Here is a 25,181-nt window from a genome sequence, read left to right as displayed (position 1 = left end):
GCTGGGTGTCTTAAAATTTTAAGTTGGCTCAACTTTTTTTTTTTACAGTATACAAAGTAAGGTACACTCTCAAAGAAAAGGGATCTAAAGCTGACACTGGTTAAGAACCTTTTCAAAAAGTATACTTTTGTACCTTATTTAGCGATTCATGCACTGCCCACACTGTAAAAAAATGACCGTGATTTTAACGGTAAAAAACTGTGAAAATGCTACAGTAAAAAACTGTTAAATGGTTAACGGTAATATATATGGTGAAAAACTGTAATAGACATTTCAGACAATTTTACAATAAAATGCCGTTTTTGGAAGTGAAAAAATAATGTAAAATTTACAGGGAAAAACTGTAAATTGACTTTCCCAGAATTCCCTGCATTGCATTTCAAATTTGATGTTTTTTCTTTGAAACAACTGTTTCTTCTTAGTTTTTTCTTATCAGCTATGTTTATTAGGGTTGTATGTTACATCTAATGTTGTTAAATTAATGTTTATTGCATATTTCAGTTTAATGAGTCTCACCATGATGGTGTTTAGTGTTTGTGTGAATGATGTTGTGCACCTTCTATATATTAGTATCGACCTTCTCAGCTTGTGGAAAAGCTGCTTGTGGTGAGCTTGGTTCATCATGTGACTTTCTCAGGACCACCTGATTTTGATGGTTATCAGTGTAGGTACAAAATAGATTTCAGAACTTCAATACGTTTATTAACATTACATCAGTTAAAGAAATGAGGATTTTAATTGCAAATTTAAGTTAAATCTGTAAACCCTAAAACTGTTACGGGGCTGACGAGACGTGAGACATGCGGATCCATATGCAAAGCTTTATTAAACAACATGGTCATACAGGCAGGGTCAGGAGACAGCAAACAGGTATGGCAAGGGCAAGACAGAGCAATCCGTGGAGCAAGCGTGGGTCAACGATCAGCGAACAGTATCCGAAGGGGCAAGGCAGAGAGATAATCCAGAGTCGACAGCAATAATCCAAACGGGGAGCAAACACAGTCCAAACGGCAAGGCAAAGGGGTAAATCCAGTAAACACGGGCAGGGTCAGACACGGCAGGAAAACAAGGCAAGACTAAGACTATAAGAGTGGCTCTGTAAAGTTGCTATCGCTGAATGAGTGATAAACGCTAACAATACTCGGCCGTGAGCAAGAGCAATCCCAGGCTTAAATAGAGTGATGGTGATTGTGAAATGGTGATCAGGTGTGTGTGATGAGTGAATGGTGACAGCTGATCTGTGCAATGCATAGTGGGAAATGGAGTCCAATGTGTTGTGTAGTGTGAAAAGTCCATGTGGTGAACGGGTGACCTCTGGTGGTGAATGAGTGGAAGTGCATGGCCAGGATTCGGGACATAGCCCCCCCCAAGGAGCGGCTTCCAGACGCTCCTAAACAATCCAGGAGGGCGGTGGCGCGGAGGTGGAGCAGGGGGAGGGACGGAGGGTCAGGTCCTTGAGGAAGAACCGGCAGAGCAGGAAACCAGGGCGGAGCCAGAGGCCAGGTAAGGCCTGACATAGCAGAGGCCCACCAGGGCGGAGCAGACGGCACGGGAGCCCACCAGGGCGAAGTAGACGGGACCGGAGCCCACCATGGCGGAGCAGACGGGACCGGAGCCCACCAGGGCGGAGCAGACGGGACTGGAGCCCACCAGGGCGGAGCAGACGACCACCAGACCCGAGCAGAAGACCACCACGGCAGGGCAGACGACCACCAGACCCGGGCAGAAGACCCCCATGACGGAGCAGACGACCACCAGACCCGAGCAGAAGACCACCACGGCGGAGCAGACGACCACCAGACCCGAGCAGAAGACCACCACGGCGGAGCAGATGACCACCAGACCCGAGCAGAAGACCACCACGGTGGGGCAGATGACCACCAGACCCGAGCAGAAGACCCTAGCCAGGAAGCAGACTGGGCAGGAAACCATGGCAGAGTCTGAGATCTGGGGGAAACAGAGACAGACAACACAGGGAGAGCAGAGAGAGACAACACTGGGAGAGTCTTCGTTGCAGGGCAGGACGGGACCAGAGCCCACCAGTGTGGCGTAGACAGGGCAGAGTATCTCCACGGCAGAGCGGACTGGTCAGGAAGCCATGACAGGATCAGGGATCTGGGGAGAACAGAGACAGACACCACAGAGAGAGTCCCCATGGTCACAGGAGCCGTGACCGAGCAGGTCGAGAGTTCATGGACGGTCTCTATGGCTGTGGCAGGACAGGGCGAGAGCTCACGGACGGCCTCTTTAGCCGTGACAGGACAGGACGAGAGCTCACAGACGGCCTCTTTAGCCGTGACAGAACAGGGTGAGAGCTCACAGACGGCCTCTTTAGCCGTGACAGAACAGGGCGAGAGCTCACAGACGGCCTCTTTAGCCGTGACAGGACAGGGCGAGAGCTCACAGACGGCCTCTTTAGCCGTGACAGGACAGGGCGAGAGCTCACAGACGGCCTCTTTAGCCGTGACAGGACAGGGCGTGAGTTCACAGACGGCCTCCTTGGCCGTGACAGGACAGAGCGTGAGCTCACAGACGGCCTCTTTGGCCGTGACGGGGCAGACAGTGAGTTCAGGAACGGCCTCCGTGGCCGTGACGGGGCAGACAGTGAGTTCAGGAACGGCCTCCGTGGCCGTGACGGGGCAGACAGTGAGTTCAGGAACGGCCTCCGTGGCCGTGACGGGGCAGACCGTAAGTTCAGGAATGGCCTCCGTGGCCATGACGGGGCCGACCGTGAGGTCAGGAACGGCCTCCGTGGCCGTGACAAGGCAGACCGTGAGTTCAGGAACAGCCTCCGTGGCCGTGACAGGGTAGACCATGAGGTCAGGAACGGCCTCCGTGGCCGTGACAGGGCAGACAGGAAGTTCAGGAGTAGGTGCCACCACTTCGGGAGGTTCTGCAGCGGAAGCCGCCACCTCTGGAGACACTGGAGCAGACTCGTGGACAGTAGAGGCCTCAGCAGCACACTCGTGGACAGGAGAGGCCTCAGGAGCACAGTGTGCAGCCCACACACTCAAAATGGCAACCGCCATAACGGGAAGCACTGAGGTCAGGGGAACAGTCTCTGTAACAGCCAAGGTTGAGGCCCTGGGAATGCCAGCTACTCGCACCGACATCAGTGGTGGGTCCATCACACTGGATATCAGAACTCTAAGGACTGACCTTGAATCTGTGGTAACAGACTCTGGCTGGAGCACTGAGACGTGGTGTGACTCTGGCTTGACAGCGACGACGTGAGCAGACTCTGGCTTGACAGCGACGACGTGAGCAGACTCTGGCTTGACAGCGACGACGTGAGCAGACTCTGGCTTGACAGCGACGACGTGAGCAGACTCTGGCTTGACAGGCATGACGTGAAGGGGTGCTGTTGCTGCCGCCATTTTGTGAGTGAGTGAGGTGTCGCGTTCCTCCGCGACACCCACAGTAAAAGAGGAGCCCACACACAGTAAAGCATAGTCCATAAATTGACAGAGATGAACGGGGACCCTCGCGGATTAACCTTGACTGAGGCGAAGGCTGATTAATGCCTTCACAAAAAAAGTCAATAAGTGCGTAGTCCGGCAGATTAGAAAAATAGGCGAGGTCTAAGTACTCCTGAATATAATCCTCGAGCAGTCGCGAGCCCTGCTCGAGGGTTAATAACAGTCGTGCACAGTCCATACCTGGCCAATGTCCTCTTGAAAAGCCGCTGGATCCTTGTGTGGCCGAGTATTCTGTTACGGGGCTGACGAGACGTGAGACATGCGGATCCATATGCAAAGCTTTATTAAACAACATGGTCATACAGGCAGGGTCAGGAGACAGCAAACAGGTATGGCAAGGGCAAGACAGAGCAATCCGTGGAGCAAGCGTGGGTCAACGATCAGCGAACAGTATCCGAAGGGGCAAGGCAGAGAGATAATCCAGAGTCGAGAGCAATAATCCAAACGGGGAGCAAACACAGTCCAAACGGCAAGGCAAAGGGGTAAATCCAGTAAACACGGGCAGGGTCAGACACGGCAGGAAAACAAGGCAAGACTAAGACTATAAGAGTGGCTCTGTAAAGTTGCTATCGCTGAATGAGTGATAAACGCTAACAATACTCGGCTGTGAGCAAGAGCAATCCCAGGCTTAAATAGAGTGATGGTGATTGTGAAATGGTGATCAGGTGTGTGTGATGAGTGAATGGTGACAGCTGATCTGTGCAATGCATAGTGGGAAATGGAGTCCAATGTGTTGTGTAGTGTGAAAAGTCCATGTGGTGAACGGGTGACCTCTGGTGGTGAATGAGTGGAAGTGCATGGCCAGGATTCGTGACAAAAACATTGCTACTGTATTTTTTACCATAAAATTCTGGCAACCACAGCTGCCCAATATTTTTACCGTTAATTTTATGGGATTTTTTTTTTACAGTGCACTGATGAATGAAAGGCCAAATCAAATGGCTTAATTTGCTGCTCTTTGTTTTTGAAGGATTGAGAGGTCAAATAAAAATATAAAATAAATAAATAAAGCTGCTTTTGTGTCAGATTGTAAAATATCTTAAAAAAGAAAATAGCAATTAATTTAAAAAATAGATGTAAGAACATCACACATCAATATGCAAATATTGCAATGGTAACACAAAATTGTATTTGTTAACATTAGTTCATGCATTTGTTAACATTAATGAACAACATCTTTATACCAGTATTTAATGTTCATTTGTAAATATACTAATGCATTTTTTTTAACATTACATAAAGTAGTTAATGCATTATCTACCACACACTAACAATAAACAAGATCTGTTTAGAGTTAATATTTGTTATTATTAACTTTTACATATATTAATGTCTTTCTTAACATTAATAGCTTAATTTTTACATTTGTTAATGCATTAGTTAATGTGAACAAACATGCACACCTCTTTTCAAGCTGAACCTCTCTCAACATTATAAACACACATGCACGCATTGTGAATAGCATGCAATATCTTGCTTTATGTCCATATATTGACACACGTCTCTTGTCTCTCCTCAGAGTGGTCTGACTGCTCTTCACCTGGTGGCTCAGGAGGGTCATGTTGGCATAGCTGATATACTAGTGAAAAATGAGGCGTCTGTCTACGCTGCCACGCGGGTAAAACTTTCCTCTCTTACAATGAAAGACAATGTTTTTTCTACGGAGTGTACATAATGATTCACATTAATATTGATAATAATATATAATCATTGTTGATTTCTCTTCAGATGGGTTACACTCCACTTCATGTGGCTTGTCATTATGGCAATATCAAGATGGTTAAGTTCCTCTTACAGCAACAGGCCAATGTAAACTGCAAGACCAGGGTAAATGAAAGATTGGTTTTGCTTTGTTTGGCATTGTAAGTTGTTTCATTTTTCAAATTACTGTGCATGTTCTTCCTTGAATTGCTATTCCTTGGAATAAGAGTAGAATCGATTTGTTTATATTCGAGCACAATAAGACAATATTGGCATCTGAAACTCTGGAGGAGACACATTTGAGGAGCAAGAGAAGAGATTTTTCTTTCTTATGAAGTCTGACTGTGAGTCTGTCCTCTTTTTGGGACTGTTAGATGGGTTATATGCCGCTACATCAGGCTGCTCAGCAGGGCCATACGGACATTGTGACGCTTCTCCTCAAACATGGCGCACAACCAAATGAAATTACGTCTGTAAGAGCCCAACCTCTTTTAACTGATTACCATCATTTTAAAATATGTTGGACACTGACAAATGCACACAAAAACATTTCCGTCTTCTACAGAATGGCACCTCAGCTCTTGCCATCGCAAAGCGCCTTGGATACATCTCAGTCATTGATGTGCTCAAACTGGTCACTGAAGAGACAGTTACCATGGTGAGTTGCAGCTTTCACAAAATTAATCTCATACGATGGCTGCTGTAAAATAAATCAAAAAGACTATGTAGAAAGTCATGTGTTGTAATGAACATTTTCCTTTAAGACCACCACAGAAAAGCATCGCATGAGTTTCCCTGAGACAGTTGATGAGATCTTGGATGTGTCTGAAGATGAAGGTAAATACAGCTCTCTATTTCATGTCATGCTCTGTTTGAGAGTTGTTAGCATCATTTTCATTAGAATTACAAGACATAGAATAATTTGACTTCTTTAAATGAATGGGCATTTAAAGAGCATCCTGCTCTTGGTTTTTCTAGGAATTACACAGCTTACGTTAGGTAGGAATTTCCCTCTTTCTTCTTCGTTGTGGTGACCATTGTCAGTGACTTCATTTCAAGCACACACACACACACACACACACACACACACAAACACTGTCATTCTCTGGTGCACTTTGAAAATTACAATGGATGTGTCATTAGCATGTGTGCATTGATGTTAATAAGCCTGCTTTTATTCCTGAAGGTGTCTAACTGTTCCAGAACACTTAACTGTCCCACTAACCTGCTACATCTCCTTTTTCATTTTTTTTTTTCTGAAGCAGCACAGATTTAGTTCTCTCGGTAAAACAGTTATCATGCACTGTGGTGGTTCATGGTCAATATTGGGGGGGGGGGGGGGGGGGGATTATGTATTTTATATATTATTTTACATTTTAAATATGTAGTATTTTTGTCTTTTTGTCCAGTAACATATTTATTTATAAAGTTATTTGAGAAGCAAATCTGCACAAGACAATAAGACATACAAAGAAATATAGAAATATAGTCTCCGAATGTGTTATCATGTGCAATTTAGCTTATGAAATAAATTTACAGGACAGAAATGCTGAATAAGTACTTATAAATATAATATCACTACATTATATTCATGCATTTTTTAATTTCTTCAGAATTACAATTGGCAAAATCAGTAATGTACAAAGTATCACACCAATTTTTTAAAGAGCGTATTGTAGAATCAGCTTGTCATATAAAATTTCGGGTTTTATACTGTGTACAGTACTACATTTCAGCTCCTGGTGTTATTACAGAGTTTAAAGGTGTGTTTACATAATGTCCTGAAAATGTTTCACATGCATCCAGGCTCTCACATGGATGTGCTTCACATGGCTGTCTTATGCAAATGCAATGCTAAAAATTAAGATTCATCATTCAGTATATACATTGACTATATACATTTGCTATAGACAATATGTTTATGCTATATTTAGTATATGTGTTTATATATACTAGGCGCACAAACATACAGTATAGTCATAGACAGATACTATATACAATATGAAAGACTTTTTTAACTTGACTTTAAAATACCATTGAAGCCTGCTTGAACTTTTTGTTTTTGAAATGCTTGTTTGTTGATTAAGTAAAAAAAAAGAAGGCATTTTCATGCTCTACCAGTTATATTGTGTTTGTAAAACAACTTCCCAAGAGGATGATTTATAAAGACCTTAATAGACACAATTAAGATTAATGTCTCCTTTTTAATGAAAACAAGCACAGTTTACGCACTATACGCATTTAGCAGCGTGATATCAGTGGAGGCATTGTGTTTTGAAGGTCATGCATGCCTCCGATTTGTAGTTAATTTAATATTATATTAACACACACACACACACACACACACACACACGTTTTCTCATGAATTTGCTTTGAAAGGTTTGCTGCAGTATGTCCATCACAAATATTTCCTTTTTATTCATTCTTACTCATTTGCAGTCAGTGTTGGGGAGGTTATTGCAAAAAGTAATTAGTCAACACATGCTAATTACTTTTTCTACATTGTAACAAAAGACATTCGAACAGTAATCATGTCACGTTAATTTCGACTTTTGGACAATCAAAGGTATACCAAATTATCAGTTCTGTATTTTTTTAGTTTACAGGTCTTTCAACCAGTTGAAATTAATCGTAATCACTTTGTTCAAAATGTTACGTTTAGGTTATAAATGAATCTTTGTTCATTAAAATTGTAAATGCAATGTAATGACAAAAAAGTTATTGTGACGGTGATTACTGAACGTTTTTATCTCACTTCTGATCTGATTACATTACTGCATTACTTTCCCTTTAAAATAATACTGTGGCAGTACCATGGTACAGTGTTGGTTATACCATTGTCCTTTGGTATACCATGGTGCTGAATAAATACCATGGTATTTACATAGTACTCAGGTATTTAAAAAGAACTTCGTTAGTACCATGGTACTTCTTTGTCACTGTCATAACATGTTACACTCACTCTCAACAGCTCTCAATCCATTTATATCCTCTCCATATTGTCCAGTCAGTGTTCATTCAGTGTTCATTTCCAGTTGACAGCATGTTTTTCACTAAATCTTCTTTTTTCTCTTTTCTTTCCGCATCCCCTCATTGCGGCAGGCGAGGAGCTGCTGGGGAACGAAGGTGCCAGGTATTTGAAGATGGAGGACTTAAAGGACCATGATGAGGATTTCCTTTCCCCCAAGAATGTTCTAGAGTACGAGGGAGAGTTGCAGTGATGATGTTGAAGATGATTCAGATTTAACAAGAAGAGACACATGTATAAAGTAGAGGGGAGCTAAATTCATAATGTTGCTGGAAGAAATTACCAAGAATGTTTCAAACTAGATTGAATAGAAAAGATCAGAGCCCAAACTGAGGAAAGGCCACCGAGATGAATTATGATGGGACCGGGGAACTGTCATTTACATATTCCTTTGTGCCAGACTTATTTCTAACTTGTGTTTCTTAGGAATCATTCTCCTGCTCTTCCAAGGATCCCTTGTGTGTCTCCTGAAACAGTCATGCTGAAAGAACATGAAATGGAGCAGGTGAATGTTTTGTTTTTTTCTTTTTTTTAAATGAGTTCATGAGTTTCATAGGTCTCATTTTACAAGTATCTTCGACTCCTATACTTGAATTTCAAAATGTCAAAAGTTTGGGGTCACTAAGTTTTTTTTTATATACGTTTATTCAACTAGGACACATTAAATTGATCAAATGTGACAGTAAAGAGATTTATGTTACCAATAAATGTTGTTCTTTTGAACTTTCTATTCATCAAAGAATCCTTTAAAATGCATCAGGGTTTCCACAAAAATATGAAGCAGCACAACTGTTTTCAACACAAATGTTTTCTGAGCAGGAAATCAGTATATTAGAATGATTTCTCAAGGATCATGCGACACTGAAGACTGGAGCAGCAATGCAGAAAATTCAGCTTTAATCACAGGAATAAATTACATTTTTAAAATGTATTACAGTATAAAACTGTATTTTAAATTGTAATGTCTCACAATATTACTATATTTACTGTCTGTTTGATCAAATAAATGCAGCCTTGGTGAGCAGAAGCAACATCTTTCAAAAACTATCACAAACTTTACTATGCCCAAACTTTTGAACGGTAGTGTATTATATTGAATTTTTTTTCTATGTAAATACATAATAATTACAGCCACCTAAAATAAAAGAGGCTCCATATTATAACCTTCTTTGAAGTACCTTGGATTACCATATAATACCATGCCTATACATTTTTTTTTTTTACTTTTATCATGGTATTGTAGTTTGTGCTGTATAAAAAGTATAGATACAATGACATTACTGCATTATTGTACCATGTTACCACCAAAACACTTTTTAAGAGCTATTAGCCAAATGCAGATTTTACATTTATTTTTTAGCATTGTCTAATTTTTATTATTATTTTTTTATCATTTTTACATTTTTACACATCTACACATGTACAGCAGCACACCCCACTTCCTTTGCCCAAGGAGTATGATGAGGATTCGCTGATCCCCAGCAGTCCAGCCACAGAGACGTCAGACAATGTCAGTCCAGTAGCAAGCCCCATCCACACCGGGTTAGTTTCCTGCCTCTGCCTGAAATATTGTCCACATTTTTGAGGACTCAAATACTTGAAATTGAAATATCATCAATTCATTAATTGTGCAGTGTCTTTGTCCTTATGGTTCTGCAGGTTCCTGGTGAGCTTCATGGTGGATGCTCGTGGCGGCTCAATGAGAGGCAGCAGACATAACGGCCTGCGTGTCATCATTCCTCCTCGTACCTGTGCCGCTCCAACACGCATCACCTGCCGCCTGGTGAAGCCGCAGAAACTTGCCACACCACCTCCTCTGGTGGAGGGTGAGGGTCTCGCCAGCCGTATCATCTCTCTTGGTCCAGCTGGCATGCAGTTCTTAGGGTGAGGAAACCAATTTTGTTATTAAAACAAGATTTAAGAAAAAAAAACTGAGAATGCAAACTAACACAACCCGCATTGCTCCTGAAGGCCTGTGATTGTGGAGATTCCCCATTTCGCTGCACTTGGTCGGGGAGATCGTGAACTTGTGGTCTTGAGGAGTGAGAACGGATCAGTCTGGAAGGAGCATCGTAATCGTTATGGTGACGAGGTCCTGGAGACCATCCTCAATGGCATGGATGAAGGTGTGTACTAATTCTTGCTGTAATTTGAAGTGATATAAATTTGGTTATACTATATTGACAGTTTACCATGCATACAGTTATATTTGTTGTTAAGTAGTTGCAGATTTTGTTTTATTTTGATCTCTCAGACATGTTCTTAAAGCAATAGTTAACCCAACAATGAAAATGTGCAAAAAATGTACTCACCCTCAGGCCATCCAAAATGTACATGAGTTTGTTTCTTCATGAGAACAGATTTGGAGAAATTTAGCATTACATCACTTGCTCATCAATGGATCCTCTGCAGTGAATGGGTGCCGTCAGAATGAGAGTCAAGACTGCTGATAAAAACACAATAATCCACACTACTCCAGTCCATCAATTAACATCTAGTGAAATTAAAAGCTGCTTGTTTGTAAGAAACAAATCCATTAAGACATTTTTAACTTAAGACCGTTACTTCTGGCAAAAAATAAAATAAAATATATGAATCCTCTATGCATAGTATTGCTTCCTCTAGAGAAAAAGTAGTCTCATCTAAATCAGGAGAGAAATAAGAACAGTTTACAAGCCAAAACAATTCTAAACAAATATGTCTGTAGATTTAGCTGTAAGAGGACAACAGGAAATGGATGTTTTCACTGGAGGAAGCATTGTTATGGATTATGAATTTGTATTTTGGGCAAAAGCAAGGGGTTGAAGTTAAAATCATAATGTTGTCTTAACAATGGATTTGTTTCTTACAAACATGCAGCTTTTTGCATCACAAGATAATAATTTATGGACTGGACTGGAGTGGTGTGGATTACTCGTGGATTATTGTGATGTTTTTATCAGCTGTTTGGACTCTCATTCTGACGGTACCCATTCACTGCAGAGGATTCATTGATGAGCAAATGATGTAAGCAACCTGGATGTAATGCTATATCTGTTTCCATGAAGAAACAAACTATATCTTGGATGACCTGAGAGTGAGTACGTTTATAGCCAATTTGAATTTTTTTTGTCAACTATTCTTTACAGAGAGACATTCATTTGCAAATGTTGTTCTTTTATTGTCTTTTCTCTATTAACTGCACACTTAAGACCTTGAGAGTCAGGAGGAACTTGGGAAGAAAAGAATCAGGCGGATCATCTCGACTGACTTCCCACTCTACTTTGCCGTGGGGTCCCGTATCCAGCAGGAGAATGATCTGATTGGCCCAGAAGGGGGTTATCTCACCAGTAAGCTGGTGCCCATGGTCCAGGCCAGTTTTCCTGAGACAGCCGTCACCAAGCGTGTCCGTCTCGGACTGCAGGTGAGATGGGAGGATGATGAGGAGGAAGATGTGATGGGAAATGAAGGAAGCTTATCTCCTGCATATTATCATAATGTATCTGACAGCTTTTAGCTTTTTTTCCTGTCTGGTCATGAGACACCGAACATGACGAAACATCTCATCTTTCATCTCTCAAAATGAATTATGGGCTCAGCTAATTTAACCTTGTTTCTTTGGAATGTGAATGAATGTAATTTTGTAAGTTGTTTACATCTCTATGATTGAGTTTGACGATGGTAAAAATGAATGATGAAATATGGTATAGTATGTGATGGCATGCTATCTGTCTACTTCCTGCTTAAATTAAACATAGGTTATTTCTACAGATGAACATATATAGACACATTTACAGTGCAGTAAATGGTAGTGCATAAAAACAGCGAAAGTTGAGAATGGCTGAAAGTTTTGCAAGTTTTGATTGAGGGATTTGTAAGTTGAGGAGGATAAAAGACATGGAACTTGAAGCTCGTTAAAATTGAAAGTTTTAATTGAATGATGAACATTTTCTGTCCTATTACAAATATCTGAAGCACCTTATAAAAGCAAACTTTCATAAGATAAAATGTCTTACTGAGTTACTGTACTACCTTTTGAAATTTTTATTAGATATTTTTTTAAACTTTATTAGCTACACAAAGATATTTTTTAAAATTTAAATGCAGTTTTATATTTTAAATGTCAAAACCTAGAACTTAGAATGAAATGATCATGCAGAACTCATGCATGTTTATTTCTGTTTTCTTTGCCCTGCAAGTGTAACAACCAACTCATGCCAAAGCTGATTTTTTTCTTGTTTTTAACCCATCATTTGTTTAACCATCTGTGTCATTTGTTACTTTATTATTCTTCTGTTTTGCTTCATTTTGTTGTTTCTTCTTTTCGAGAATTGACCTAATAATTGAAAACTATAAATGTATTGACAAACTTGATCAGTTCCCATTATGTTGAATTATAAACAGTTCATTTAATTTTTTTAGTTTAAAACACTGGATGTCAGAAAGTCAGTTATTGTGAGGTGGCATAAAATTAAAATGACCTTAATAGTTCATATATTTTGCCGCAATAACATACAGAAGTATTTTTCAGTTTTCTTTGAGATTTTGTATCATATTCTTGGAAGATTTCTCAGGTCGGTTCAATGACACTGACTGGCACTGACCACTGATTCTTAACAGAACTTAAAAAGTTGGACCATGATACACTTTCTGTCTAATGTTGCTCAATACCTCCTCTCCTGATCCAACAGTGTACAATAAATATGTGCTTAAAGGAATAGTTCACCCAAAAATGAAAATTTGCTGTTAATTTCACCTTCAGGCCATTCAAGATGTAGGTGACTTTTTGTCTTGAGTCGAACAGTAAAAAAGATTTTTGCTGTGATTTGTGATTCAATAAATGCAAGTACCCGTATTTGAGAATAAGAAAGCATATCAGAGAACACAAAATTAATACCTGTGGCTTCTGACAATATACTGAGGTCTTATTAAGCGAAACGATTGGTCTTTGTAAGAAACGAACAGTCTTTCGAACAGTTCATTTCGGTGAACTGGTTCAATTCACTAGTTTGTTTACAAAATCACACAATGACATAACGCATACGCAGTTATATTATTAAAGCACCCAATAATTATGTGACCTTTTGATGTCTAAATCAACCCCTCATTTTACATAAACAAAGAGAAACTGTAAAAATGTTCATTTGGCCCCTTCATTGAAGTGCTTGGTTCACGCATGTGCATATAAGAGGCTTATTGGTCTTTGTCCGAGTCTAACTGTTTTCTCAGTTCAGTAACTGTTGGAGGATGTGGAACGCTAAATGAGTTCATTCATCACAGGATCAGATTTGCCAGTTGGTTTAATTGAGTAACATGTAGATCTATGCTGGTCGAGCTGCAGACTGTTTCAGACTGTTCAGTCAGATTTGGTGAACTGGTTCAACAAGACATCACTCCGGAGCGTGTGCCTGAGGCTCTGGATTACAGGAAATAATGTTGTAAACAATGTTCATTTTCTTGCACAGATTGATCATTCCGCTTCATAACACCTCAATATATCATCAGGAGCCATGGGTATTAATTTTGTGTTGCCTGTATATGCTTTTATTGAGGGCAGCCACTAAATTACATTTTATGAATCCCCAAGGGCCACGGTTTCATCCAAAAATCTTCTTTACTGTTCCACTGAAGAAAAATTCAACTATATTTTGGATGGCCTGAGAGTAAGCATAAATAAATAACACAGTTATTATAATGAACTGCACACTCAAAGATCTTCGAAAGCTTTACAACAATACAGGGTCAATTTGTTGTGTCTGTGTCTTGTACTGCAAGTGAATAAATTTTACACCAGCTTTGGCTCAATAATGTTTGTAACTATTTTTCCAGTTAATAAATAAGACTGATTGACAAGCTTAATTTGGTGTCTTGAATTGCATTGTGCAATAATAAGAAAATAGAAATATATTGAGATCTTTTCTATCTGTTCTTTTCCCTGATTTCTCTCATGAAAATATGTTTGGCACACATTTCCGAACTGAATCTATCTGTCATGCATTCATATGTCAATATACCATTGCTCACACTACCAAATCTATTTCTTCTGACTTTTATTCCATGTTCTTCTCTTTTACCTTTGCTCTTCCCCACCCCTATCTTTTACTTTGTGCTCTACCACTCTGTTATGGTGGTCTTCTCCCCCTCCATCCTCGGCACTCAGGCACAGCCAGTCCCTGATGAGCTGGTGGCTAAGCTTCTGGGGAACCAAGCCACGTTCAGCCCTGTAGTGACAGTAGAGCCTCGTCGGCGCAAGTTTCACCGTCCCATCGGCCTGAAGATTCCACTGCCTCCCTCCTGGAGGGAAAGTCCACGGGACGCTGGCGAGGGCGACACCACCAGCCTCCGCCTGCTCTGCAGTGTCATCGGTAAAAATCAGCCACACATTTTAACATTGGGGAAATAAATCTTGATAATTATTTTCTTATGAAAATATCTAATCATCCTTTAAGCAGTTTTTCTTTACATAAATGTATTTGAAGTTTATTTTTCTTGTCCTATTAGAAAATAGAAAATCTTTCTTTCCTTTTTAAGTCAGTGTTATTCTAAACTAAAACTATTTCAAAATTGTTTTCGTTCGTGCACAAGATAAATAAGAGAAAATATAAATACTAGATGAAAAAAAACAAACTTAAAAAAATTAAAATTAGAAAATGACAAATAACAATTGTACTAAATGTACTAAAATTACTCAAACTAAAATACAAATACATCTAAATATACATATTGAAAACAAGAACATATAAAATGACAAAAATACTAACACTTCAATCTAAAAAATATAAAAATACAGAATTTTGTTTCTCAGTAATCTTATTTGAAGGATATTTAAATATTTTACTGGGGAACAAGACAAAAATACTGATTGGGAAAATGAATTTCTATCATTTGTGTGCATTTATATTTGTTATATATATATATATATATATATATATATATATATATAAGAATTAATAATTAAAAGAATTACAAGTACATGTACAGTATATGAAATAGGAACTATTTCAAATTGATGAAGTGAATTGCTTTAATGTTAATAGCCTATATATCGTATACCAGTATAATAAAACAAACAACTATTGTGTCTGTTCATATTTTGACTACTAAACAATAAGGCTGTGGTGCTGTAAAATATTTGTTTTTCGAGATGAAGAAAAAATAGAGACTTCTTTAGAAAATGTTGAAAAAAAATTGCCAAATTATTTTTGCTATTCCATTTATTTGTCACTAGTGGCACAAAAATTACACTGCCCAGCAAATGTGCAATAGTGATTAATGTAAGCATTAGGGTTTTAAGGTTAAAAAAATATCAATTTATCCTCATTTTAAAAACAAATTATCCAGAATGATTAAATACGGCTCCTGAGCAAGGCTGTTTTTTAAGCACCTTTAAAATAAAGACACATGTATTGCATATTTACTTTCTCTACATTTCATAGGCGGCACAGCTCCAGCCCAGTGGGAAGATATAACTGGCACCACCAAACTTATATATGCCAATGACTGCGCCAGTTTCACCACCAATGTCTCTGCCCGGTAAGTATCATAACCTGCACATCACATGTTAGGTGATTTCAGAAGTTCAGAAGAGTGTCGTCTTCACAGCAATATGTTATTATTCAACCTTGGTCGTATTAAAAATGTGACTCAAATCTGTTTTGCTCTCCCACAGTTTCTGGCTGACAGACTGTCCTCGGACTGCAGAGGCTGTGTCCTTTGCCAACCTCCTGTACCGTGAGCTGTCAGCCGTGCCGTACATGGCCAAGTTTGTAGTTTTTGCAAAGATGAATGAAGCACGAGAGGGTCGACTCCGCTGTTATTGCATGACTGATGACAAAATGGACAAAACCCTGGAGCAGCACGAGAACTTTACTGAAGTGGCTCGCAGTAGAGACATCGAGGTCATATGATATAGTGTGTTACATACGTCATATAGACAATACATAATAATGCATCTATTGTGTCATCGTCCATGTGTTTACTCTCCATAATCTAACACAAACTTGCATTTGAGATCTGGCTATCTTCTGGAATAAAACACGTTTTTCACAATCCAATCACTTTCAAATTAACAGTTGTTTTTTTTTTATCTCTTTGAATATGTGACATTACAGAAGCAAAGGTGTTGTTGATGTTTTATGTTGACTTTGCTAGATATTATCAAATGTTTGATTTAAACTGCATCTGCTGGTTGCCGTATGTTCTGTAGGTCATGGAGGGAATGCCGCTGTATTTGGAGTGCTCAGGAAATTTGGTTCCCATAAGGAAGGCAGCACAGCAGCCCCGCTGTTTCAGCTTCCAAGCGTTCAGAGACAACAGACTGCCTGTGTCTGTCAAGGTAAAGTCATCACAGCCAGTTTCAATACGTTCACCTTATTTCCTCCAAATTAGATTCACCTATAGTGAACTAGGTCATAAAAATATAGGTTCAATTTTTCTTGGTTATGATGCAAGTGTTCAAGTGGTTCAATTTGCTGAAAATGTGTGAATCCTCAGGCTATCCAATATGTAGATGAGTTTATTTCTTCATTGGATTTGGAGAAGTGTAGCATTGTATTGCTCACCAATGAATCGTCTACAGTGAATGGGTGCCGTCAGAATGAGAGTCCAAACAGCTGATAAAAACATCATAATAATCCACACCACTCCAGTCCATAATTTAACGTCTTATGAAGCCAAAAGCTGCGTGTTTGTAAGAAACAAATCCATCAAGACGTTTTAACTTTAAACCATTGCTTCTAGCTAAAATATGAGTCCATAATCCATAATAACCTTCCTCCAGTGAAAAAGTCTATCATCTCCTGTTGTCCTTTCACATCAAAATCCACCAACATGATGGTTTTCTCTTGTAAACGGTGCTTGATCTGTGCATTTTTCTATATAATGAGATGGCTGGAGAAAGCAATATTATGGATAGAGGACTCATATTTTAGCTGGAAATAATGGTTTGAAGTTAAAAATGTCTTGATGGATTTGTTTCTTTCAGACACAGCTTTTCACTTCACAAGAAATTGGTGGACTGAGTCATGTGGATTGCTTGTGGATTATTGTGATAACTTTCATTATGTTGGCACCCATTCACTGCAGAGGATCCACAAAAGAAATTGGACACTCTGCACATTAACTTCTTTTGTGTTCTGTTGAAAAAAAGAATATATATATATATTTCATGCCCACAAAAGAAATCATAGCCATATTTCCAGAAAGAATACACTGCATGATGTTTTCTTTGCCATTTAATATTTATGAACAAATTTGCCTGTATCATCACATGCTGTTGGTATATCCACCTCTTTCTCCTTTCCCCAGGTGAGGGACAGCAGTAAAGATCCCTCTGGTTTCTTATCTTTCTTGCGCAAATCAACCAAATACGAAGATAGTCAACATGTGTTGTGCAACCTCAACGTTACCATGCCACCATGCATTAAGGTAACATGGCAAATGCTGATAATCACTGTTCTCACATTTACATTTCCTACACAAACAGATGCTCACATACAGTATATAGTTAAATCTACAGCTGTTCTCTAACAGTGTTTATTTCTTCATAACAGATTATAGGATGTGATGAGCGAAGAAGAACTCTGACTCCGTTGGCTCTGAGGGAAAGATACAGTGCTCTAAATGAACCAGCCATGGGTAAGATTGCTCCCACACCGACATCTCCTGCATGTTAAGCCCCCAAATCTCATACAACCTTTGCCTGACCCTGCTTTGAATAAGATGTGAGCTGCAGCATCAGATTGCTGAACTCTTGAGCCAATGATGGTCTGGTTTCTGCAGCATCACTGAGCGCCATGGAAAGGACGGAGTTAAAGATGGCTTTAATAGCTGAACAGCTAGGCCTGAGCTGGGCTGGTGAGTGTGAGGGTTTGAATGCACTTCTTTCGCTTAACAAGCAAAATGCTTAACTGGTCATGTCTTGTCAAGGCATATCTGAATGTTATTTCTCTGCTATATATAGAATACAAAATGTTTTGACAAGTCATTTACTTTAAGGTCCAAATTTACCAGTGCTCAAGAACATTTCATATTGTCTAGCATGTGCAGATGAGATTAAATACTGACTAGCATTGGCTTATTTTTATTTTTTTTGGCTTTACAAAAGATCATTTTGAACAAGCTAAACTTTTTTCATGCTAGGGACTTCTTATGGGGGCCCATTCATGCAACGTAATAATCAAGTGATTCATTAATTGACAAATCAATAATCAATTGATTAAATTAGTAAATCTATTGGAAAATTTGTGCAGATAAAGAGCAGTTACATAAATTAACATTTAAAGAAGAATTAACATTCGGTTTCTAAATGAACTGAATTAACTAAATATATTCTTTGTACAACATGTGGCAATGATGTGAGAATTTGAAGGAGGCATGTCAAATCATGTCATATACTTCTATATCATAAATGCAAATAAATGCAATTTTTTCTTATTTCACTGCAATTCCATTGCCTGCAGTTGTTGTCAATACACCCGCTCCTGCAAAAAACACTTAATTTACATATGCAAATTTGAACATATTTTAAACTTGCATATTCTTCCAGAAAAGTGGAGCATAAATACAGCATAAATCTTTGTGGAAAAAAGAAAATAAATGTGCAGTGCTTTCAAAATGTTAGCTTTGTCCACTTGTTCTTATGTTGACACTGATTTCTGATTCATAGTTTGATTGTTGAATCGTTTATTTTTTGCTTGATGTATCTGTGTATTCACCAATTTATACAATTCATATTTGATTGATTATTGATTTGTCAATTTGTTATATAATAACTCTTTTATTGAGTGGCACAAATGTACGAGTAGTCTGTACATACTAAAATGATACATTCAGTCTAAAATGAGTCATTTAATAGTGAAGCAACATATTAATTCATACCAGGGCATAATGTATCATATCTAATTCCTGTGCAGAGTTGGGACGTGAACTGCAGTTTAATGTAGATGAAATAAATAAGATCCGTGTGGAGAATCCCAACTCCCTTTTAGAGCAGAGCTCAACACTGCTCAACCTGTGGGCCGCTCGAGAGGGGAAGAGAGCCAAAAGTGAGTGCCATAGTGTCCATTCACAATGATCCTAAGAATACCTAAATTATTTGCGAGCAAATGTAGCCTTATTCATCTGTCTCATGTGACGTAACTATATGAACATGCTGCCATATTTGTTGCTATAAGTATCAGCATGCTTTTAATGTGCAGCCCTGTGGGATTCAACAAAGGTAGCTAAACGTTTTTTTCTGTTTATGAAACTTTACAAAGTGAGTGCCCAGATTGCGGGTATGCACATTAGCAGTCTTGCTGCGCTTCAGGCCCCTTCCCCTGCTCCTCTCTCTAACCACCCCTCTACCTTCCCATCTTACCAACGCTTTCCATGCCCCCATATCTGAACCTTTTTCAAATCAGAGGTAGAAATAACTGTTGTTGAATTAAGAGGGATTCATGTCACCCTATGGCTGCACCCCACTTGTTGACTCCATTTAAATAAGGATGCCACTTTGATTGATTGTTTTTGCTGAAATATCAGTGATTAGGTTTGATGTCAATAGCCCTATTCAGATGGTAATTGTTTCTCATGTGGACGTCTGTAAAAATAAATTTACATGGCACCTCAGTGATAAAACTCATGGATTTTTACGTGTACTTGAGGGTCCACGTATAGTGCGTGTGACGCAAATTTCATCACCAGAATAGTATGTGAGTACTGTACGCCTACCATACGATTCTTGTAACATGTGCATATGTGTATTGACTTGGTTTTGCACTAATCAGTTGTTCCACAAGGTGGCAACACTGGCCCAGGCTGCAGTTTCACAGTAGAAAACGAAACTACAACAAACAAAAACAAAATAGTGGAAATTGCAACAACAACAGATGCCTACATTTACAAGTGCTTGTGTGAGAGGGTTATGAGAGGGTTGCAATTTTATTTTAAAAGAGTACAAAGACATTTTGATAGGTCATGACATCTGGAGAAAAACAGAGCAGATGCTGGACAAAGATGAAGCTTTCAAAAGCACATATGTGGACCACCTACATTCGTGTACTTTGAAAGGCTACGTGTACAACAGTGCACATACATTAGCATACATGTAAAAAACTTACACTTGGGCCTATGCGCCATGCGTTGGGACTGCATACCATGTTGCGGTACTCTTGTAAATGCACATCAAAGACTGACACGGAAGAGAAATTATTGAATAAAGTAATTTTTGTTTTCATTGTGCACAAAAAGTATTCTCATAGCTTCATAAAATGAACCGCTGATGTCACATGGACTATTTTAACGATGTCCTTGGTACCTTTCTGGGCATTGAATGTGGTAGTTGCATTGCTGTCTATGGAGGGTCAGAAAAAACCTATATTTCATTGAAAATATATTAATTTGTGTTCTGAAAATTAACGAAGGTCTTGTGGGTTTGGAACAACATGAGTGTGAGTAACTAATGACAAAATGTTATTTTTGGGTGAACTATCCCTTTAAAGCTTCAATCTCATCACTAGGCACCAGGTGAATCCAGGCAACAGTCAGTTCTCAAAACAAAGACACATTTCTCAAAAAGTTTAACAATGAGTAAGTTAGACATTAGGTAGCAAAACTGATGACACCTATCAGAATCTCTGCATCCTAACAACGGATAGAGGAGAGAGCCGAACGAATAATATACATGGGTTTAATAATACCAGTACATTAGATGATGGAAATTTCACTATTCTATATGTACAGTAAACTGTAGCACACAGTGAATGGGCGGCACCAATTGTGTCTGTGGTAAAAAAAGACAAAAATATAAGACCGTGTGGAGACTATAAATTAACTGTGAATCAAGCAGTCACTACAGAGATTTATCCACTACCACTGATTGAGGAGTTGATGGCTACACTGAGTGGAGATACCGTGTTTTCCAAGATTGACCTGGCTTCCGCATATCAGCAGGTCCTTCTCGAAGATGAGTCCAAAGAGTTGCTAACCATCAACACGCACCGAGGATTATTTGGCTACAATAGACTTCCTTTCGGTGTCAATTCGGCACCCTCCATTTTTCAAAGAATTATAGAGAATCTCATGAGAGATCTGGATGTTGTTGTTTACCTGGATAACGTTCTGGTCACTGGAAGAACAGAGCAGGAGCATCTGCAGAGACTACAGGCTGTGCTGCAAAGACTGCAGGAGAATGGCTTGAGAGTAAAAAGATCAAAATGTGAATTTGGGATAAAACAAACTGAGTGTCTGGGATTTGTGCTAAACAGCCAGGGCCTCCATCAATCTCCAAGCAAAGCCGCTGCAATCAAGGATGCACCAGCCCCCACCTGTGTTAAGGAGCTGAGAGCTTTTTGGGGTTGGTCAATTACTATGCCCGCTTTTTACCAAACCAGAGTACCGTGGCCGCCCCTCTCTACAGACTGCTGAGAGATAACGCAGCTTGGGAATGGAAGCAGTCAGAGCAGAGAGCCTTTGAAAAATGTAAAGACTTGCTGACAAACAAAAAGGTTCTGGTACACTACGATCCAAGTCTACCACTCACCTTAGCTTGTGATTCTTCTGCATATGGTATCGGAGCTGTTTTGCAACACACCATGCACACCGGAGAGGAGCGTCCCATTGCGTACACCTCACGGACACTGGCACCTGCTGAAAAAAAATATTCGCAAATTGAAAAAGAGGGATTGGCGCTAATTTTTGGAGTAAAAAATTCCACCAGTAACTGTCGGGAAGGAAATTTAAGATGGTAACTGACCATAAACCTTTGTTGACTTTGTTCAGAGAGCATAAAAGTCTACCCACCATGGCAGCAGCCAGAATTCAAAGATGGGCAATCATCCTTTCTGCTTCTGACTACCACAGTACAGTACTGTTCCTCAGAGAAACACAGTAATGCAGATGGTATTTCACGTGTTCCGCTGCCTGAAACGACTGATGTGGGCACGGCTGCCCTATCAGAGCATATTCATGCATTAATAGTGGAGCACTTCGAACAAGCCTCCTTGAATGCAGACCAGGTGTCTCGTGTAACACGCAGAGACAAGGTGTTGTCCAAGGTGCTTAAGTATGTCATGGAAGGTTGGCCAACAGATGTGAATGAAAGTCTGAAAGTCTACCACTTGCGTAGACTGGAATTGTCTGCGGAGAGAGGATGTGTACTTTGGGGCACCAGGGTGATAATTCCTGATAAATTGAGAAAAATTGTGCTGAAAGAATTGCATGTCAGCCATCAAGGGATGATAAAGATGAAGGCGCTTGCCCGCAAATATGTGTGGTGGCCTAAAATGGATGCAGAGCTGGAGCAGGTTAGTAGAGCCTGTGAATCATGCCAGATGAAACAAAAAGCACCACGTCAGGTTCCTTTACACCCTTGGGAATTCCCCGGTCAGAGCTGGAAAAGACTGCACATAGACCCTTCCTGGGACACACATTTATGATAATTGTGGATGCATATTCAAAGTGGTTGGAGGTAGAATGCCTAACCTTACCTCACAATCTACCATTGCAAGACTGAAGAGGCTGTTTGCAGCATACGGACTTCCGGAGCACATTGTCACAGACAATGGAATGCAATTCACGTCTGAGGAGTTTAAAAACTTCATGCGGCAAAATGGTATTCTTCATTCAACAAGCGCCCCAGGTCATCCTGCTACCAACGGCCTTGCAGAAAGGTATGTGCAGACATTTAAAGGGGGAATAAAGAAACTTGCACACTACATGTGGGGACATACAGTGGAACGAAATGTCGTGCTTCGCAGGACCACGGTGCTACATAAATACAAACATACAACAATGAAGTAAAAAAACACTATAAACCTATACACAACTAACCTACTGACAGATTTGAACTATAAGTATACTATATATAAATATTTCCCCATACAAACTAAAAAATATATATATAAAAGATAAAAAATACAAACTATATGAATGCTTCACATAAATACTGTACATGTGCAAAGAGAAACATTTTGAGTCAAGCAGCTGGTTGGACAACAGTGCAGGATGATTTGTAGTGCATGAGCATGTAAACATACATATATTGCTGAGTCTTTGTGGGATTGTGTACACGCAGCAGTGTGTGTAAAGTGTCTAGTGCACATAGAGGAGTGTGTGTTACTACAGGTGGTTTGTACAGGCCCACTCACCTGTGTGTAGCACACTTCGAATTGCACAAAAAAGTTCCATACAGTTTTTTCTTTGGTGTGGTAAGGTTTTGGGTGGGGGGTGGTCCATGTTTCAGCAGGTAGGGGTTTGCATGGGGTTTCAGAGGGGGGCGGGGTGGTTTGAGTTCAGGGCTCTCACAGCCTGGGGCAAAAAGCTGTTGAGCAGTCTGGCGGAACGGGCTCTGATGCTCCGGTACCGTCTTCCTGATGGTAGGAGCTGGAAGAGACTGTGGGAGGGATGGATGGAGTCCTTCAGGATGCTGTTGGTTTTGCTGGAGCATCGTGTAAGGAAAATATCCAGGATGGAGGGGAGGGGGGCATCGATGATCTTTGCAGCTGTGTTCACTGTCCGCTGGAGGGTCTGCAGTTCCCGTACCAGACAGTGATGCAGCTGGTCAGCACACTCTCAATGGTGCCCCTGTAGAATGTGGTGAGGATGGGTGGAGGGAGACTTGCTCTTTTCAGCCGGCGGAGAAAGTGTAGGCGCTATTGTGCCTTTTTGGAGAGTGACATGGTGTTGGTGGTCCAGGTGAGATCCTCTGTGATGTGCACCCCCAGGAATTTAGTGCTGTGGTTTAGCCTGTGGTTGTTCTATATGCAAACATCAGTGTCTTGAACTCGATGCGAGCTGCGACTGGTAGCCAGCTATAGTACTGTATACTGTAATGAAATTTGACCAAATATGCAGAGGATGCTGAATTTACTTATTTATTTATTTATTTATTTTTTACTGTACTGTATTGTGGTGCATACCAAGTTCATATACTGTAAATAGTTTGGTCAGTTAGTTGTTCTAGATGTTTGCTAAAGTGTTGCTAGTTGGTTGCTAGGATATTGTGGGTGGTAGCTAGGCTCTTGCTATGCAGTTGCTGGGGTGTTGCTAGACTATTAGTGTGTTCTGGGTGATTACAGACATTTCCACCTCAAGATTCAAGAGTTTTATTTGTCACATACACAATTATACAGAGTATAACCAGCAGTGAAATGTAGGTTTTCCTCCTCTGGTAATAACCTCTGGTAATAACAGAAAATCAAACATTGTTTTCAAAACTGATCCAGTTTCAGTGCTTTGATATTATTGTATTTCTTTCTAATGTTAGGAAATTCAAAAGTTTTACTCTGAAACTTGCTCTTAAGCTTGCACTAAAATGTGATTTATACCATCTAAGCAGCCTAACATTAATAGAACCGCATGTTTTCTTTAATGATACAAGCTCAGAAACATTTATAACCTGTTGAAGTTTTTTTATATTGTGTAATGACTTGGTGCCATGATTGATATTGAAATGTATAAATTTTTCATTTTAAACAGTATAGATGATTACTTAATGGTAATGCAATATTTGTGAACACAACTGCGCATGTCAGTCAATAAATCCCCAAAAACTATGCAAGGGGGCTTGCTTTGGTGTTGCCACCCCTCATAGACCCCATGCCACCCCTTTGCCACCTAAAAATTATTTTCTAGATCCGCCCCTGGCCCTATTCCATAAACCTCACAAGTTTTTGTCAAAATAAAACTTCCCAAAACAAGAACACTGAACACTGCCAAACTGGTGCACATCCTACCGATGGATGGTTTACGTGGAGGGGTTACACAGTTTGCAAAATGCTGAAACTGTGGAAAAGAGAACTTGACTGAAAAATAACATCTGCTTAATGACTCTCAATGAAAGTAGAAAGACACAGACAAATAAGAGTGAGAATTGTACTGTTGAGCAACTTTATGCAGGTGTGGGCCTCCCCAGTGTTGTTAGGTGAAAATAAGGAAAAGCGCACTGGTCACATGATAGTCCGCCCAAGACTTCCTCCTATCATTGACTTTATGTCTTGATACAGCTTGTGGGA

General features: G+C 39.9%; 1 protein-coding gene across 14 annotated transcripts in view; it reads left to right on the top strand.

The window, feature by feature from the left end:
• The window catches only part of LOC306871551 (ankyrin-1-like), a 75,082-nt gene that overhangs the window by 20,476 nt on the left and 29,425 nt on the right, over window positions 1-25,181 (top strand). For 5 of the 14 annotated variants that reach the window (XR_013784344.1, XM_079419579.1, XM_079419572.1 and 2 more), the window contains exons 18-36: window positions 4,999-5,097; window positions 5,208-5,306; window positions 5,555-5,653; window positions 5,746-5,838; window positions 5,945-6,017; window positions 8,283-8,379; window positions 8,635-8,713; window positions 9,635-9,750; window positions 9,868-10,092; window positions 10,180-10,334; window positions 11,400-11,611; window positions 14,348-14,552; window positions 15,624-15,720; window positions 15,857-16,085; window positions 16,394-16,522; window positions 17,494-17,613; window positions 17,739-17,823; window positions 17,968-18,042; window positions 19,101-19,232. Coding sequence is in view for 13 of the 14 variants with exons in the window: in XM_079419579.1 (XP_079275705.1) it covers window positions 4,999-5,097; window positions 5,208-5,306; window positions 5,555-5,653; window positions 5,746-5,838; window positions 5,945-6,017; window positions 8,283-8,379; window positions 8,635-8,713; window positions 9,635-9,750; window positions 9,868-10,092; window positions 10,180-10,334; window positions 11,400-11,611; window positions 14,348-14,552; window positions 15,624-15,720; window positions 15,857-16,085; window positions 16,394-16,522; window positions 17,494-17,613; window positions 17,739-17,823; window positions 17,968-18,042; window positions 19,101-19,232 (2,419 nt within the window). In the remaining variant the exon portion in view is untranslated. The remainder of the gene's footprint in view (window positions 1-4,998; window positions 5,098-5,207; window positions 5,307-5,554; window positions 5,654-5,745; window positions 5,839-5,944; window positions 6,018-8,282; window positions 8,380-8,634; window positions 8,714-9,634; window positions 9,751-9,867; window positions 10,093-10,179; window positions 10,335-11,399; window positions 11,612-14,347; window positions 14,553-15,623; window positions 15,721-15,856; window positions 16,086-16,393; window positions 16,523-17,493; window positions 17,614-17,738; window positions 17,824-17,967; window positions 18,043-19,100; window positions 19,233-25,181) is intronic. The other 9 variants (XM_079419584.1, XM_079419582.1, XM_079419574.1 and 6 more) reach the window with 6 other exon arrangements.

This window comes from Barbus barbus (assembly GCF_936440315.1).
Source record: "Barbus barbus genome assembly, chromosome: 6".
Classification (NCBI taxonomy): domain Eukaryota; kingdom Metazoa; phylum Chordata; class Actinopteri; order Cypriniformes; family Cyprinidae; genus Barbus; species Barbus barbus.
The sequence above is the reverse complement of the archived record's forward strand: the minus strand, read 5'-3'. Positions and strand labels throughout refer to the sequence as shown.